The 17,050-nt window shown below is 54.1% G+C and overlaps 1 protein-coding gene across 1 annotated transcript in view; it reads right to left on the reverse strand.

Moving 5' to 3' along the window:
* RUNX3 (RUNX family transcription factor 3) overlaps window positions 1-14,834 on the reverse strand; it is a 63,687-nt gene extending 48,853 nt beyond the window's left edge. Inside the window, exon 1 of the mRNA XM_024766676.1 lies at window positions 14,691-14,834. Coding sequence (XP_024622444.1) covers window positions 14,691-14,748 — 58 coding nt within the window. The 5' untranslated portion in view covers window positions 14,749-14,834. The remainder of the gene's footprint in view (window positions 1-14,690) is intronic.
* Between the last annotated feature and the right edge of the window lie 2,216 nt (window positions 14,835-17,050).

A 17,050-nucleotide genomic window follows, 5' to 3' on the forward strand; every position in this document is an offset into this window, starting at 1 on the left:
CGCGCGGGGCACGCTGGGCCCAGCGCCCCGGTGCTGTCGGGGCCTCCAGGAGCTGGGACCCCAGTGAAGGTCTGAGGGGAGCTGACTCTGACTTGCCTCCTTTTTATTGTCTGTTTAAAACAACACTGTTAATAAATAACATTCATTGAGGGTCTCACATAACACACCCCTGGCCCCGTGATACAAGTAGAATGAGCACAATGAAAAAACTTGTACAAATACAGAAAAACACCTAAAAAATGTTGACGCCGGAAATCTTAGAGCCAGAGTGAGTACCATGCATCTCTGAGGAGGAAGGTGTCTCTAGAGCCTCTTGATATAAATCATCTTAATTCTCATACCCTGAGCATTTCACTGGGGCCGGGGGCGGAGCTAAGCACTTGAAATACTGTCTTGGTTAATTGTCTGAACTGCTGTTCTCTCCCTTGTACAGATGAGGAAACTGAGGGAAAGGGAGCTTAAATATGACCCTCGGGGAGTAAGTGGTGGAGCTAAGATTCGAACCCAGGTCTGGCTAATTTGCAAGTGCAGATCCTCCCGGGGTCCAGGACTCGGCTCCCCTGGGAAAACTGCGTTCACTCATTCATTCCTCCAGCGGTATTTACTGAGCGCTCCGAGGAGTCAGATCTAGCTCAGCACTGGGGACTTGGCCTTGAACAAGACAGACAAGCCCTAATCGGAGCCCCCACATGGTCACAGACTGAGCCCCGACCCTGACCACAGCTTGACCCCCTACGAGCTGTAGTCCTGCCTCCCCCAGTCAGCAGGGGCCTTTACGAGCTTTTCATGGGCCACAATGTGTTCAAAAGCCAAGACCGGGTGCCTGCCTCACCAGTCCACTGTCTGCTCGGGCAGGGAGGCCTCCAGGAGCCCACTTACCGCCCCAGGCCCACCACTCTGGGCCAAGCCTCCTTGGGGCAGGGGGCTGCGTGCTGGCCTGGGGCCTGCCCGGGCAGGGGGCAGAGAAGCCCAGCTCCCCTCTTGCCTTGGCCGAAGGGCAAGCCTCCACTCAGAGCATGGGGCCACCCCGGAGTCTGAGCTGGTGTGCACCCCCCTGCAGCCCCTTTTTAGCCAAAGATAAAGGTATTAAGAATGTCGAGAGGCAACCGCAGAGCATTAAACGCGAGCGTGGGGACCTTCTGAGCTTGGAGCCCTGCAGCACCCCATGGGTTACAGCTCACGAAGCTGGCCTGCCTGAGGGAGGGACCCAGCTCAGATGGGAGGGTCAGTCACCCAACTTCCACCCCAGCAACAAAGCCCCTGACATGCAGGGGTGCAGGGGGAGTGTGGGTGTGTGTGCCCAGCACGTATACTTAGGAGCTGCCTTTTGTGCACTAGGCTGTGCCCATGGGGGACACCGTGGCAGTGGTGAGCAGAGCCTGGGATTGAACCCCAGCTCCACCACCTACAAACTCTGGGAACTTAGGCAAGTGACTTCACTTCTCCGGGCCTCACTTTCCTCCTCTGCAAAATGGGGACAAAAGTACCAACTGGTTGGGTTAGTCCGAGTTAGTAGTGATTGTATCAAGGGCTGAGCCCAGTACTGGCACGAGTCAATTTCAGAGGTGACCCAGGGCAGAGGAATATACCCCCCGGTAAGCAGGGGGGTCCATGAATAGGGCCAGAGGCATGTCTGTGTGTGCCCCTCACTCCACATGGAGGATCCAAGAGGGGAATTCCAGAGGACTGCTGCAGGATGCCCAGGCAGTAGGCTTGGGGCGTGGTGCTGGATCACACAGAACCTACACTAGGTGGGAGGGACCCCTGGGAAAGCTGGGCGTCCCAGGGAGAGGAGCCCAGAGGGAGAGGCCCCCACCAAAGTGCTCAAAGTGCTGTTATGAGAGGGATAGCAGGGGACCCTCCCTGCCAAATGAGAAGGGAGCCCTTTGCTTGTGCCATGCGTGGACTGGGCCAGCTGTGGGATTTGGGCTTGGCTCCTTGGAGTGCTGTATGAGCTCAACTTACGCCCCCCACCCCACCCCTCCCTGCTCCCACTGCTCCATGCCTCAGTTTCCCCAACTGTGCACTGAGGAAGGAGAGGACCACCATACATCAAGTGCTTTCTAAGTAGACTGTGCACTGTGTTTTACAAACCTCCGTCTCTTGGTCTTCAAATGATTACTGGCCCATTTCTCAGAGGAGGAAACTGAAGCCAAGAAATGGCAATGACTCACCCAGCAAGAAAGCAGCAGAGCTGATCCTGACTGGCCAGGCTCGTGGAAGTGCCGCCAGCCCTTCCCAGGAAGGAGGCCAGTGGAAGCCAAGGGATGTTCCTTTATCTGGGAAAACCTCAGTTAACTCAGAGCTGATGTGCTGCGGTGAGGTGCCCAGGCTCCAGATGCAGGTTTGAACCTCAGGTGGGTTATCCTGGGCAGGTGGTTTAACCTCTCTGGGCTTCAGTTTTCTCATGGATACAACAGGCTTAACAATAACACTCATTTTGTAGGGTTGTGAGGATCGAGTGAGCAAAGATTTGTAAGGAACTTAGTTTCTGGCATACAGTAAGAGCCATGTAAGTGTTGACTGCCAATGTGACTATTTAAGAGTTGAATTGTCATAATTTATATTTTCTAGATAATTATGCACTTATTAATTCCAATTTTGTACTTTTCCTTTTGCATTTAGGATCCAGCAAATTTCCCTTTCAAGTTTCATACAGTTTCTGCTCCCACAGGCCTGCAGCTATGGTGGATTTAATAGCTTTCCCTAGAGCAGCTTTTCCCAAAGTGGGCTCTCAACACACCAGCTCCTTCAAGAAGCCAGTGTTCGTTAGCATATCAAAGGCTCTGAAAAGTCCTGCAGTAAAACCCTCTGTGGAACACTGCTTGATACCGTCATTCCTGACCTATCTGGTCACAGAGCCCCCTTTATTTCTCTTTTTTAAATTAATTTTTATCGGAGTATAGCTACTTTACAATGTTGTGTTAGTTTCTGCTATGCAGCAAAGTGAATCATTTGTACATATACATATGTCCACTCTTTTTTAGATTCCCTTCCCATTTAGGTCACACCACAGAGCACTGAGTAGAGTTCTCTGTGCTATACAGTAGGTTCTCATTAGTTATCCATTTTTTGTTTGTTTGTTTGTTTGTTTTGGGGGGGTACATGGGCCTCTCACTGTTGTGGCCTCTCCCGTTGTGGAGCACAGGCTCCGGACGTGCAGGCTCAGCGGCCATGGCTCACGGGCCCAGCCACTCTGCAGCATGTGTGATCTTCCCGGACCGGGGCACGAACCCATGTCCCCTGCATCGGCAGGCAGACTCTCAACCACTGCGCCACCAGGGAAGCCCTAGTTATCCATTTTATATATAGTAGTGTGCATATGTCAATCCCAATCTCCCAATTCATTCCACCCTCCCTTCCCCCCTTGGTAACCTTAAGCTTGTTTTCTACATCTGTGACTCTATTTCTGCTTTGTAAATAAGTTCATCTGTTCCATTTTTCTAGATTCCACATATAAGCAATATTATACGATATTTGTCTCTCCCTTTCTGGCTACTTCACTCTGTACGACAATCTCTAGGTCTATCCGTGTCGCTGCAAATGGCATTATTTCATTCCTTTTTATGAGCCCCCTTTATTTCTGCTCAACACCTGATAACATCTGCTGCACACACGTTGGGAGATGCCCCACTCATTTCCTGGTTTCTAGGAAATGGCAGAGCTGTGAGCGGCGCCCCTCACAGAGACGAGTGGTTCCACCTCTACAGAAATCACCTCCAGTAACTTGCTTCCATTACTCAGCTGGTTCCCTGCGTTCTCATCGTCACTGTCTGATTCAGTCCCCACAGCATCCTCGCGAGGTCAGTAGCGTCGATATCCCCATCTCACAGGTGAGGAAACTGAGGTCACGAGGTTAAGTGGCCGCACAGCCAGTAAGTGGCAGATGTGGGAGGCAAACCCACAACTTCTGATTCTAAACCCCACATTCTTTCTTCTGTACGTTGGTAAGAAAAATAAAAACAGATCTCATTCTGCCAGGATCAATCTTCCCTGGTGATATGCTTTAAAAAATCTAAAGCCTTTTTTTCCCCTATAGCATGGAATATATTACAAACTTAAATCTTCAACAGCTTTTTTTTTGCTTACAAAAGCAATCCGTGATGGTTGGGTATAAAACTTTTCAAACATTTTGAGTTGGAAAATGAAAAGCTCCATAACCTCACCTCAAGAGATAACCTGGGTTAAACAGTTGGGCATACATTCTTCTAGATCTGCATGGTCCAACATGTGTTATTTAAATTAAAATAATTAAAATAAAATAATGTTAAAAATTCAGTCTCTCAGTCACACTCGTTGTGGACCTGGGTGGGCACATTTCAAGTACTCAGTATTCACACGCAGTGAATGGCTACAGTATCGGGCAGTAGAGACAGAACATTTTCATCCTCACAGAAAGTTCTATTGGACAGCATTGCTCCAGACTCTTCCAAGACATAACCCGACATATATGCATAATGATTGTTAGTATTTTTGGTGAAGTTCCTGGATATGTCATAAGTCTCCGTATGGCCTCACCCATAAAGGGAAGAGACCCTCTAGAGGCAAAAAACAGACACAGGGAAAAACAGTCTAGACAGAAATACACTGAATGTTAGTGGTTTTCTCTGGGTGTTGAGATTACAGAGTTTATTTTAAAATTTCCTAGGTCCTTCAGGTGATCTACAACCTAAAATGCCGGTGGGGTGGGGGTGTCGGGTGGATTTATGTTCTCCCTAATGTTCTTGCTGGTTCTAAAAGCTTCAAGGTATGCTCTTGCCCAAGGCTTAATTTATTATCATTGTTTTTAAAATTGTGGACTCATGAAGAATGGAGGCCTGCACAAGTCAAAGGAACGAAGCACACAAGAAGGAGAGGCAGACAGAGGTTCATTTTCAGGCCAGGGGCCCCTCCAGCCTAGGGCTGCTTTAGGCAGGGCTGGCTTCACGGGCCTGCAGGCCAAGCAGTCACACAGGCTCCCTTGCTTAGAAGAGTCCCACGCTTGGTTTCATGCTCTGCAGTTGCCATCTTGAAATTCCTAATGATTTTTGACCAAGCGGCTCTGCATTTTCCTTTTGCACTGTGCCCTGCAAATTGTGTCGCCGGCACTAGTCCCGGGTTCTCCCGGGGATGGGTCTCGTTTTGGCTGCTCTGACTTGTCCTCGTCAGACCACAGACGATCCCATCCATGGCGCACTCTATGTGCCTGAGAAAAAGTTTGCTTTCGTTGCTGAGGTGTGTGTCTAGAGAGTGATAAAAATAGGGCTCGCAAGCAGGTGCGGGAAGGCCCCTGTGGTCTGTGTTCACACACTTACGTGCACTCAAGGCGCACGTCTACACTCGCCTGTTTCAGAGAGCGGCCTGGGGCACCACAGGACGCTCTGCCCCATGTCACTGCCCAGCTTGGATCCTGCCTGGACCCCCACTGCCTTGAAGGCCATGCTGAACCTCTAGGCCTGGCTCAACTTCCTTCCAGTCTCTTCTCCCTCAACGTCGCCACAGGACCCACAGGCCCTCCCATTTCTAAGCAATCCTCTCTACGTGGTCCTTCTTCCATACCTTTGTCCGTGCTATTAATTCTGCTTGGACTCCCCAGTGTTCCTTCCTTCCCAGATCTACCTCAGATTCTGCCCTTTCTGGGAAGCCTTCTGGAATTATTTGAGAAGGGCCTGAAGGTACTCTAATTGCATAGAAGAAAATATGAATCACCTTGCCTGGAGGAATCAGGGAGGGCTCCAAGGAGGTGGTGAGCCTGGGCCTTTAAGAAGAGATGTCTGCCAGGTAGAAAAAGGAGAGTTTTGTCAGGCTGGCTTTGATATCAGACAGATTCTGACATGAATTTGGGCTTCACCGGTTACTAGCTACATGACATTGGGTGAGTTACTTCCCTTTGCTGAGCCTCAGTTTCCTCATCTGTAAAATGGGGATAATATCGATAACACCTACTACATGGATTAGAGATTAACTGATTAACTGAAATTAGAACCACCACAGTGCCTGGCACACAGCAAGTCATCAACAAACATGATTCCCCTCTCCCTTCCTCAGTGTCTTCCTTCTGTGAAATGTTAGTGTCCATCGCCCATCGCTCTGGGTCTGTTTATTCATCTCTGCAATGGAGGTAGTGGTGCCCAGCACACGGAGCTGTGATGAGGGTTCTATAGGGTGATGGGAAGTTACAGAAGTCCCAGGAGCCTGAGATTCTATGTCGATAGGAAGGGCATAAGCCGAAGGGGTGCTGGCCTTTCTCACTGGGGCATTTTCCTGAGGCAAACTTTCCGCACATCACGAGGAAGTCAGCTCCAGGAGGTCAGGCACCTGTGTCTGTTTTGTCTGCTCCTGAATCCTCAGTGCCCAGGACAGTGTTTGGCATGTAGGTGATGCTCAATAAATGTCCATTGAATGATCAGCAGCACCAATTGGCCCACATCACACCCCAAGCCCTGGGCACTGGGAATGGGAGAATCCAGGAAAACCAGCCCTGTCCAGGGAAAACTGTCTTCAGATTGGGACCACAACACAGGCCACAAGCATTTCCCAAGCACCTGCTGTATGCATGGCTCTGCCCAGCCCAGGGCAGACCCTTGCTCCACAGCCAGATAGGGAGAGATAGAGAGCACCAGGGAGGAAGATGACTGACACAGCGATTTGGGAAGAGGAAGAGAGACGAGGGGCGGCCGGTGGGGCCTTGGCTGGGCAGGAGCAGGCCAACCCCCTGCTGCAGCCCCGGCTGATGGGAGGCCCAGCTCACCTGCTCCTGGGAGTGTGGGGCTGCCTCTTCCTCTTCCTTGTTTTGAAAAAAAAGTTTCCCCTAAATTTACAAGTAATACATGTTCAGTGTTTAGCAGTTTGGAAAACCTACAAAAATCACCCAGAGAATTAGAAATAAAGGCTCCCCGCCATCACTGCATCATGTAGCACTAACGACAACATTTTCGTGTTGTCCTTCCAGTCTTTTTCCTAAGGTGGCCTTGTTCCCAGAGGCGGCTTCCTCTGCCTGCCCCGAAAGGGATATGCCTGTGGTACAGGGGAGAGCCAGGCTCAGCGCCATGAGCCCCTCTCACCCCTAACATGGGGCTCCAACCATGCTGGCCCTGATGCATCTTCCTAAGATATGAGGGAGCCCAGAGCTGTGGGTGAGACCTCAGCAGGGCTTCCTCCATGGGGGGTAACGGGGGGGCAGAACTAGGGTTCAGTGAGGGAGGACGGAATGGAAGTCCTCAAGGTGGGGGCACTTCTTGGGGCCATGCAGTGTTGGCCTTTAGCCACTGGGCACCCGGGCGAGTTGAGTCTGGGGCAGGGGCATGACCAAAATGGACCTCCCTTCTCCTCCTCATGCCCTTTCTTTTCAGCCCCTTTCATTTGAGCACCCCAAGTTTTCCTTCCCTTAACACCTACTTGCTGTATACCCAGCTGCTGTTCTCTTAACAAAGGTGAGCAGATCAGTGAACTCACGGGCACTGGACCCTGCGTTCTAAAAAAAGCCCAGCCGGCAATGCTTCACCCCAGAGGGGCTGAGTGCCGTGGTGGCATTTAAGTCCACCAGTGTCCACTTTCAGTGTCACACAATGAAGGATGTTCTGGGGGGCTGACTTCGGTCACCCCTGCGAATCATAAGTTATGGCATCCGCCCTTTCCGCCCACACGTAAGTCTGAACCTTTTGCCAAAAACACTTTTCCCAGACGCGAAAGAAAACCCCAAAGAGGAACCTAACCCTTCACACGGCTGCACCAATTGGATGTGAGAGCTCAGGCACCCACCAGCAAGCGTTTCAAAGAACGAGCCAGACGGCAAAGGGGAAGTGAGGGGAGAAGTTGGAACCCTCCCTGGAGGTCAGTGTTGGTCCATCTATTCATTGGTCCTTTCACCCTCTGTCTCCTCCCTCCTCTTAGCAAGAAGAGCTGAGCCTGACCTGCTCCCAGGAGCACCCCACCCGACAGGAGGGGGTGCAGGGAGTGAGGGCGGGGGCAGGGCTCTCCAGAGGCCTGGAGGGGAGAAGGGGGGAGCCCGGGAAGGCTCCCCAGAGGGGGCGGCCTTTAGGCTGGGTCTTTTTTTTTTTTAAACATCTTTATTGGAGTATAATTGCTTTACAATGGTGTGTTAGTTTCTGCTTTATAACAAAGTGAATCAGTTGTACATATACATATGTTCCCATATCTCTTCCCTCTTGCGTCTCCCTCCCTCCCACCCTCCCTATCCCACCCCTCTGGGTGGTCACAAAGCACCGAGCTGATCTCCCTGTGCTATGCGGCTGCTTCTCACTAGCCATTTTGCATTTGGTAGTTTATGTATGTCCATGCCTCTCTCTCACTTTGTCCCAGCTTACCCTTCCCCCTCCCCGTATCCTCAAGTCCATTCCCTAGTAGGTCTGCGTCTTTATTCCTGTCTTGCCCCTAGGTTCTTCGTGACCATTTTTCGGTTTGCTTTTTAGATTCCATATATATATGTGTTAGCATACGGTATTTTTCTCTTTCTGACTTACTTCACTCTGTATGACAGTCTCTAGGTCCATCCACCTCACCACAAATAACTCAATTTCGTTTCTTTTATGGCTGAGTGATATTCCATTGTATGTATGTTCGGCTGGGCCTTGAGAGGAGAGAGGCAGGTTTCTCACCTTCCCCATCCTGTTCAGAGTCAGACTCTTGCCCAGGAGGAGCGGGACCATGAAAGAGTCATAATTTCCATAATTATGGAGGTCTTGCCTCTGCACCAAGCCCTATATTAAGTACGTAATATACATGATCTCATTAACCCACCCAACGCATCTTGAGATGGCTACTGTTCGTTCTCCCGATTGTACAGATGAGAACACTGAGTTCAGAGAGGCGAGGCACTTTGTCTGAGGCCACAGAGTGAGGAAATGACGGGGCCTGGCTGCAGCCTGGGCTTGTAACTAACTGCATTTCATGTGGCCTCTTCCCCAGAGGACACCCTCTTCTCCATCCCCATCTCTGGGAGCCATTGACAAGGGGCCTGACAGTCCCGCTACAGTCTCCCCCATGCTTACCTCTCTCCAGCACTGAGAACACCAGGTGGTTCGTGCTGGAGACGGAGCAATGGGGTGATACGTGGGAACATCTGCCGGGTGGCAAGTGAACGAACGTGGGGAGGCGGCGGGGCCGAGGGGCTCAAAGAAGTGGCCGTGCTGAGTGAGCACTTGCTATAGACCAGTGCCGTGCGCAGGGCTTCAGGGCAGGGTCACGTTCTCCCTCGCAACCATCCTAGTCCCATCTTACAGAGGAGGAAAGAGACTCAAAGAGGTGAATTAACATGTTGGGTCATCCAGCTATCTAACAGTTTAAACCTGGCTTGACTCTTAAACTGTATGCCAGCCTGGTCCCCGAGTAGCTGAGAAAAGTTGGTGTTCCTGCTACGGAATTCGACTTCACACAAGACCACACATCTCTTTGGACCTCAGTTTCCCCATCTATAAACCGAGGCGGAGGCCCTCTGCCTGCCAGCTCCAGCATTCTCCTGGATTCACGCACTGTTCCTGCTTCTTGTGGAGTCTCCAGGCGTGACAAGTCTCGCTCCTAGCCTCAGTGTCACAATTCCCCGCCCAGCTGTGTCCCTCCAGGAAGTGCTGTTTCAAGGCGGGTGATGGAGGACTCATGTTCCAAATCCACTGAGGGATAAAGCCCTCCCTTCCTCCCTCCCTCCATCCCCTTCCAGCACGTAAGGGAGGCTACTGGGCACCAAGGCGGGAATAACTGGCTGATGCCCCAGGCCGGCTCGGGCCCGGAAGCTCCCAGGAGGCCAGGGCTCCCTGGCGGCCACAGGTAGTCCCAGGGAAGACCCCTGGGAGAGGGGTGTTTGAGCTCAGTCTTGAAGATTGGGTGAGACTCCTCCGCTGCCAGCTGGGTACCCCCCGGCTTGGTGGATTTGAGGAAGGCTCTGCAGATGACGCATCCCCAGGAGACGGAAGTAGGAGCTGGTGTTGCGGCCGCCCCACCGAAGCCTGAGCCCAGAGTCCAGGTTCCCCGCCTTTGGAGGAGTCTGGACTGGCTCAGAGGCGAGGCTGGGGTCAGGGGGTGCTTCTGCCTCCCTTCCCTAGGAGGCTTCTCGAAGGTCAGGTTTGCAGGCCCTGTTGCTCAGGGGCATCTAACTCCTGGCTGCTCTCCGGTAGCCGAGCGGGCCTCAGCTTTGATGCAGCCACCTCAAGACTGAGGCGTCAATGGGCTCTCTATGTGACCAGTGGGGCCGCTGGGGGCCGCCGGCCGCCGTCGTGGGCGCGGGTGAGGCCTGGACACACAGTCCCACTGTGTGGGGCCGGCTTATGCCCGCCCAGACCCTGTGGCCAGTGGGGGACTCCCAGGAATGCCCTTCCTGCCTGGGGGGCACTGTGGACTGGCAGGGTGGTCTGGGGAGATGGGCGTGTGCAGGGCGGCCTCAGGAGCCGTCGTCAAAGGGCCCTGGCAGAGGTGGCGCCAGGCAAACGCCAGAGTGGCTGTGGGTGGCTGGCGGTCAGCACCTTCATCTCCCAGGGTCACGGGGGAGGGGAGGCGGCCAAGGGCGCTCTACCCAGGGTGACCAACCATCCTGGGGTGCCCGGGACTCGGGAGAGTCCCCTGTTGCTTAGCCACTGCCCAGAGCTGAGCACAGGACACGGTGAGTGACCTCTCTGGTCGCGGCAGCTCTCCCACCATCCAGTGACCTCTGAGTCAGACCCTCCCGGCTAGACCTGCCCAGGGCCGTTCTGTGAGGCCTGCCTCACACCTGAGAGGCCACTTCCCATTCCTTCCAGGTGTCTTCAGCTTTGCAGCTGCCCACCGCTGCTCAGAGGACTCTGGCCAGACAGGCCCGTCCCGGTCCCCTTCCAGCACCTCACCACGCATGGTACTCCCAGCCATCCCAGGAGGTGCCCACAGTCATCTCATCCTTTCCTGCCTCTGCATCTTTGCCCACCCAGGCCATTGCTTCTGCCTGGGACATCCTTTCCCCGCCTGTCACCCCCCCACCCTGCAAGGCCCCGCTCCAGGAGGACTGTCCTCCCCCAGGCTGGCCAGTGCCCCCTCTCTGATCCCCCAGCCCCCTGTTCTTTGTGCCTTATAGATTTATCACACCACAGTGCAATTTTCAGTTTCCCCGTCTCTTTCCACACCACACTGTGACTTCAAGGGTGGAGAGCCTGACCTAGTCATCCTTGTACCTGAGCTTCCAGCACAAGGCCAGGCTCCTGATAATTTAAAAAATGAAGGCACTTATTGAGCTCTTACTCTATGCCAGGCACCCTGCTCATTTAATTCTCTCCAGAGCCCATGAACTTGGTGTAATCATCATTCCCATTTTACAGATGGGGAAACAGACGCACAGAGAGGTGAAGTGGCTCGCCCCGGGCTACAAAGTTAGTGAAGGGCAGAGCCAGGACTTGAGCCTGGAGAGTCTGATTCCAGAGCCCAGCTTGAATCTCGGTATCTACTCCTTGATAAGCTTTTGTGGAATTACTGAATAAAGGAAAACCTTTATCTCCCTGAGTCTCCCAATTCCTGCATGTGGCAGCTTAGACCCATTTCCTCCAGTTCCCTCCCTGGAGGGGTGCCCTCCCTCAGTGTCCTGGGGAGAGTGCTTTTGCCATTGGGGGTGCAGTTTGAGGGTGCTGTGAGAGGGACCTGCTGCAAGGGGGATGCCCCCAGGGGGTTCAGAGAAGGGCCTCATGGGGCAGATCCAGAATAAAGGAGCTGGCCCTCCATGGGTTGTGGACGGGCCCTTGGGCAGCATCAAGGCTGTTGCCCACATTTGTCAGGTGGGGAAACTGAGGCCCAGAGACCGGAAGGGACTCGCCCATAGTCACACAGTGTACCGTTAGGCCTCAGCTTCCGCATTTGTCAAAGAGAATCTTCATACCCCTTCTCCTACCTGGGAGAGTCCCAGAGAAGAGGTGGGAGAAGGTGGTGAACTGCTCACGGCACGGGGCACCCCAGGAGCCCCCTTTGGCCTCTCAGTGCCTGGAATTCTGCCATCAGCCTGCAGCTCTGTGGGGTAAGCACCGCCCTCTTCATGTCTCCTCCTCACCCTCTACTTCGTGTGGAAATCAAATGCCTCTTCACGCTCTCCCCAGACCTCTCTGTCACAGGGAACTGAGAGCAGTTCTGGAATCGGGAACCCAGCCTGAAAAGCTCTCGAGGGGCAGTGATGTCGTGAGACCCGCTGGCTCCACTGCCTCCGGCTGAGGAGCTGGGACCGCAGGCCTGCATTCAGGGGGGTCCGGGAACTGAGGCGGGAAACACGTGACAGCTCTCCTTTCACTGACCTCTAACTAAAATGTAGCATCTTTTGCCACAGTGATTTTGTCACCCATGGAAATCACAGATATCCTCCAGTCTCATCAGGGCTGTCACGGATTCTCTTGATATACCACGTATGCCCATTCCTGCTGTATTACGGCCGTTACTATCTCCACTGAGAGGCCCATGGTCACGGAGTCACAGACTCGCTTTTTTATAGTTGATTAACTGTATTTCCATAGATTTGGGGTTTTTTCATAGTTCTTTGTATTTTGTTTTATGCCTTTAAAAATTCAATTCTGAGGAGTCTGTAGGCTTCCCGAGACTCCAGAAAGGTCTGTGGTTCAGGGCAGGTTAAGGACCCTACATGGGACAGCATGTAGCCGAGCACTGCAGGACCCAGAGGCTGGATCGCTTTGGGGACAGAATTGGCAGCTGCAGCCCTTTGAGCCTCCAGAGACAGAATTTGGTAGACAGATCCCCCAAAGTGAGCAGAATGTGGGGGGCAGAACTGGGCAGGAGAGAGGGGACCAGACAATGGGGACAGAACACGGAGCTGCAGGGAAAGCCTCAGACCCCAGACCCTGAGGCCTCGCCCGGACCCTGTCTTACAAGACACATCTGCATCCCTGCCCACCAGGCATCAGCCCGCTCTGTGCACACAGCCGGCCCAAAGCCACCAGCTCTCCTTTTCCTCGCCCTCTGTGTCACTGTTTACCATCTCTCGGGCCCCATGGCATCAGGAACCCATCCTAGGTGGGTGGCCCTTTAGTCCTGTCTCCCAAGTTTCCTTTGTTTTAAACTCGACATTTCTCCATCTTGCTCACGGAGGGAGAAATACAGATTACAAAGACCCAGCAAATGGTTTTTATCAACTCTTATTTTCTTGCCACAGAACTGCCTTTAATTAGCTCCGAGGACTACAAAGGGAACAGCGTTATAACAGGAGCCGCTTGAAGGAAGGAGCCCATGGCGCTCGGCTCCCAGACCTCGGGCTGTTTCTGGTCACCAGCCACAGGCAGGTCTGACGGGAGCGCCCCCGCCTCTCCCCACTCAGCCCCCACCTGCGGCCACACAGCCTGCCTCAGCTTCTCTCCAGGGAGGAGGAATGGGTCCAGCCCTCAGACAAGCCCTCGCAGAAACCTCTGGACAATAGGCACCCACATGTGCCTCAGTCCCTGCCCAGAGCTGGCTGCCCAAGGACTGGCGCAGAGTCACGTGTTAGCCCACAGCAGGACAGGCAGATGGGCAGAAGGGCAGATGGACAGCCAGACCGACTTCTGTGTCTCAGCCGATCACCTCAGCTGAGAAAAGGCAACGCCAGGCCCCCAGACCCTGGAGTTCCGGATGCCACTCAGTCCTTCTATCCTGGAGGAGGACTCATCCCCGTGTATAACCCAGAGGCAGTGCCCTCATACACAGTCCGTTCCCGGCCTCAGGCAATCAGAATGTCACAGCCAGAGGGGCCTCCATTTGGGGCACAGAGAGGTTAAGTAACTTGTCTAAGGCCGCTCAGCAAGGTCGCCACTGAGCTGGGACTCAGACTCAGGGCCTCTTGACCTCCAGTCTTGGGTGCCACAGCCCCCTCTGGGCTCCTGCTAGCGGGGAGGAAGGCAGCAGGGGGGCCAGACAGAGGCAGGAACAGTCTCCCCCCGAGTTCTAGCCTCAATCAGAGGTTTCAAGCGGGGGATCCCGGGACCCCATCCTTTTTGAGGCACGTAACTCCGACCTCCAGGTTCATCTAGGCCACGAATAGAGGCGGAAGCCACCCAGAAACACTTATTTCTACCCGGGACCAAGTCCATAAGCCTTCCCGAGGCCTGCTCCCTCAACTCCAATCCAGTTTCAAGGTCACGCAGAGCTGCACGAGTTCCAACAAAAGCCTGTAGCCCCTTCCTCCCTCTGCTTCCCCCACCCCAGGGATTACTCGGAAAATCCAATGCAGGAGAAGTCCTCAGGAAGGTCTCTAGATCCTAAGGCGTAGACTTGCCCCCTGCCTGCTCCACAGCTCTGCTCAGAAGCTGGCTGGGCTCTGGGGGATCGGAGTATCTGAGTGTCTGTCTGAGCACAGGTAGAGGGTCTGAGCTCTCTGGATGGGCCAGGGGCTGGGGCAGCTGGGCTCAGGAGCCCTGATGGTGAGGCGGGAAGCCTCGGGTCACAGGGACACCCCCGTGTCCTCTCCACCCCCGTGTCCTCTCCACCCCACGACCCTCCGAGGTCTGGCCTTTGAGGTCTTGAGGTCTTGTGGTATCCATGGCGCCCACCACGAACAGTCCCCACCAGCTGAGGATGAAAGTCCACAAGGGTGCTCCACTGCAGGAGACCACGGAGGCCACCAAGCCATCTTCCCACCTCAGGCTTTCAGAAGCCAGCGGATTTAGGTAGTCAGCCCGGGCACTTGAAAGCAGCCAGGGCTGGCGGTGGAGGGTCGCGGTCCGGGGCCTGGCCACAGCTCCCCACCCAAAAGGGGGATCATTACTCACCGCGGATGAAGGTCGGCGAGTAGGTCGGGAAGGAATCGAAGATGCTGTTCGATGCCATGCCCCGCTCTGAGGAAGGCGAGGTTTCAGCCCTTCAGGGGGTTGGGTTGGGATTGACTTGGTTGGCTGTCGTTTTATTTTTTCCTAGCTACTTTTGAAAATAAAGGGGGGGGGGCTGCTGCTTTTTGTTTGTTTTGTCCCTTTATTCCCCCTACTGCTATGAAAAAGAAAAAAGCAAAGAACGCGAGAGTGTGTATGTGAGCAAGAGAGAAAAAATATCCCCAAGGAAAGTAAGTTTCTGTTTGTACCCAAGAATTTGGATTCCAGGTCCCACAGGAATGTCTCGCCACAAATTTTCAACAGAAGCGTATGCAGAGTGTATCATTAGATGACGGGAAGGGGCCTTTGGCAGCCAGGGCAGGAGTCGCAGGGCAGTGAGAGCAGAGCCAGCCCAGTATCAAGCGCCACGGGAATGAATGAATGAGGCTCGCCCCCGGCAGAGCTCAGCTCAGTGGGTGCGAGGGCGGCCCGGGGGTGGGAGAACGGGGAGCCAACCAGCTCCGGCGCAGGGCCTTGAAGGCGCTGAGGGCCTGGTCTTGTGGTTCTGTGGTTGAGGGACCAGGCCTTCACCGTGTCAACCCGACCTCAGCTCACAGGATGCAAGAAGTCAGCTCGCGGCCTTGGCCCATTGGCTGGGCGGCGGTCACCTGGGCCATGATGTCACAGCCTCTTAGAAGATCTTGTGGCTGCCTCTCTCTCTTTTTAGAAAAAAAAAAAAAAGAAGAAGAAGAAAGAAAGAGAAAGAGAGAACAAAAAGGGATGGCTTTTATTTGTGGAGCTAGCCTCAGCACGCGGCCCAGAAGCAGAACTGGAAGCGGCTGGGGAAGGAGTGGCGTTGGGGAGGGAGACCCCTTTTTAATTAAGGCCAGTGTTGGCCCGGGCAGCCGGGAGCCCTGCAGGCCCCGCATTGGGCGCCGGGAGCCCGGATCCCCTCCAGGCCCCCCACCCTGTGCTGCGTGTGGCTCTCACGCTGTCATCGTCCACCACCGCAGCTGGGGAGAGGCGTCCACATGTGTGGCTGGGTAGCACTTCAGCGGGATTTTAGGGGAGTTGGGATTAAGTACAAAGGGAAACACATGAAGGGATGCCAGTGGCGCTCACGCCGAGGCCTGTCTGCCTTCAGAAAGGCCCTCCTAGGGAAAGCTGGTGGCGTGGCCTTGCCAAGGGGCCCTGTGCAGACCTCGGGTTCTGAGGCCTGCGCCAGTCGTTCAAGGCCCTTTGCTCATTTTGCCCACATGTGCATCTCCGTAGTGTTCTCTGTTCCAGCCTAATGTGCCTGGGCTTTCCTGCTTCTGGGTCTTTCCTCTTGCTCTCCCACTCCCCGCTCCCCCCACGCCCGGCTCCCAGGGCCCTTTGTCAGCCCCTTTTTGAATGCTTCCATTCCCAGGGAGACTCCAAAGTAGGAAAGACATGGAGGATGATTCAACGCCACACTTCCGTGTTCCCAGAAACCAGGTCAGGCGTTGTGGGGGAGGGTGGCGGTTTTACCATTTCCCTCATAAGTTCTACTCTCCCATTTCATGGGCCAGACCACTGAGGCCCAGAATACTGAAGTCAGCTTGTGCAAGGCCACACAGTATTCTGAGTGGAATCAGAATGTCAGCCTCTGGCTCAGCAGCCTGGGCCTCAGCCGTGACGCCACAGTGCTCTGCAGCAACCTCTAAGCTAAATCCCAAGGTTTCCAAGAGTCCTCTGCAGACTGGGCACCACCACCTGGCCTCTCCCAGGAAGCCCAAGCTTGGGGCCAGACCCCAGCACCAGCCTCGGACTCATGGTCTTCTCTGTAAGCTAACACGGAGCAGAAGGGGCATCCGGGGGAGGAGGGGCTCGTCCAAGGTCCCAGGGAGACTTGCTTCTGCCCCCAGCCTCACTGGGTCACCTGGGAGTGGGATGCCCTAGGAAATTTGTTGTCTGTGCCTCATCTGGATCCTCATGAAGGCTCAGTCTCCTCTTCCTGACTGGCAAGTTGGTGGAGGCAGGGGATGGGGGTGGAGGTTCTAATTTGTCCGGAGAGGAAGCAGGTTTACAATGAAAGCCCCAGGGCTCTGGAGTCAGATTCAAGTTCCAGTCCAGCTCTGCTGGATCCCAGCTGCAAGACTATGGGCCAAGTCACTTGCCTTCTCTGGGCCTCAGTTTCCTTTCCTGTAGAATGGGGACAACACATTTCTCAAAGAGACAGGCAACTGGGTGAGGGCACCATGAAGGTTGGTTTCCTTGTCTGAGGCTCGGTGATGTAATTTGGGCTCTGTTATGAGTAAGTGCAGGAAAAGAACCATCACAGTCACATAGGAGGATAGACTGCC

This window comes from Neophocaena asiaeorientalis, unplaced genomic scaffold (assembly GCF_003031525.2).
Source record: "Neophocaena asiaeorientalis asiaeorientalis breed wild unplaced genomic scaffold, Neophocaena_asiaeorientalis_V1.1 scaffold79, whole genome shotgun sequence".
Classification (NCBI taxonomy): domain Eukaryota; kingdom Metazoa; phylum Chordata; class Mammalia; order Artiodactyla; family Phocoenidae; genus Neophocaena; species Neophocaena asiaeorientalis.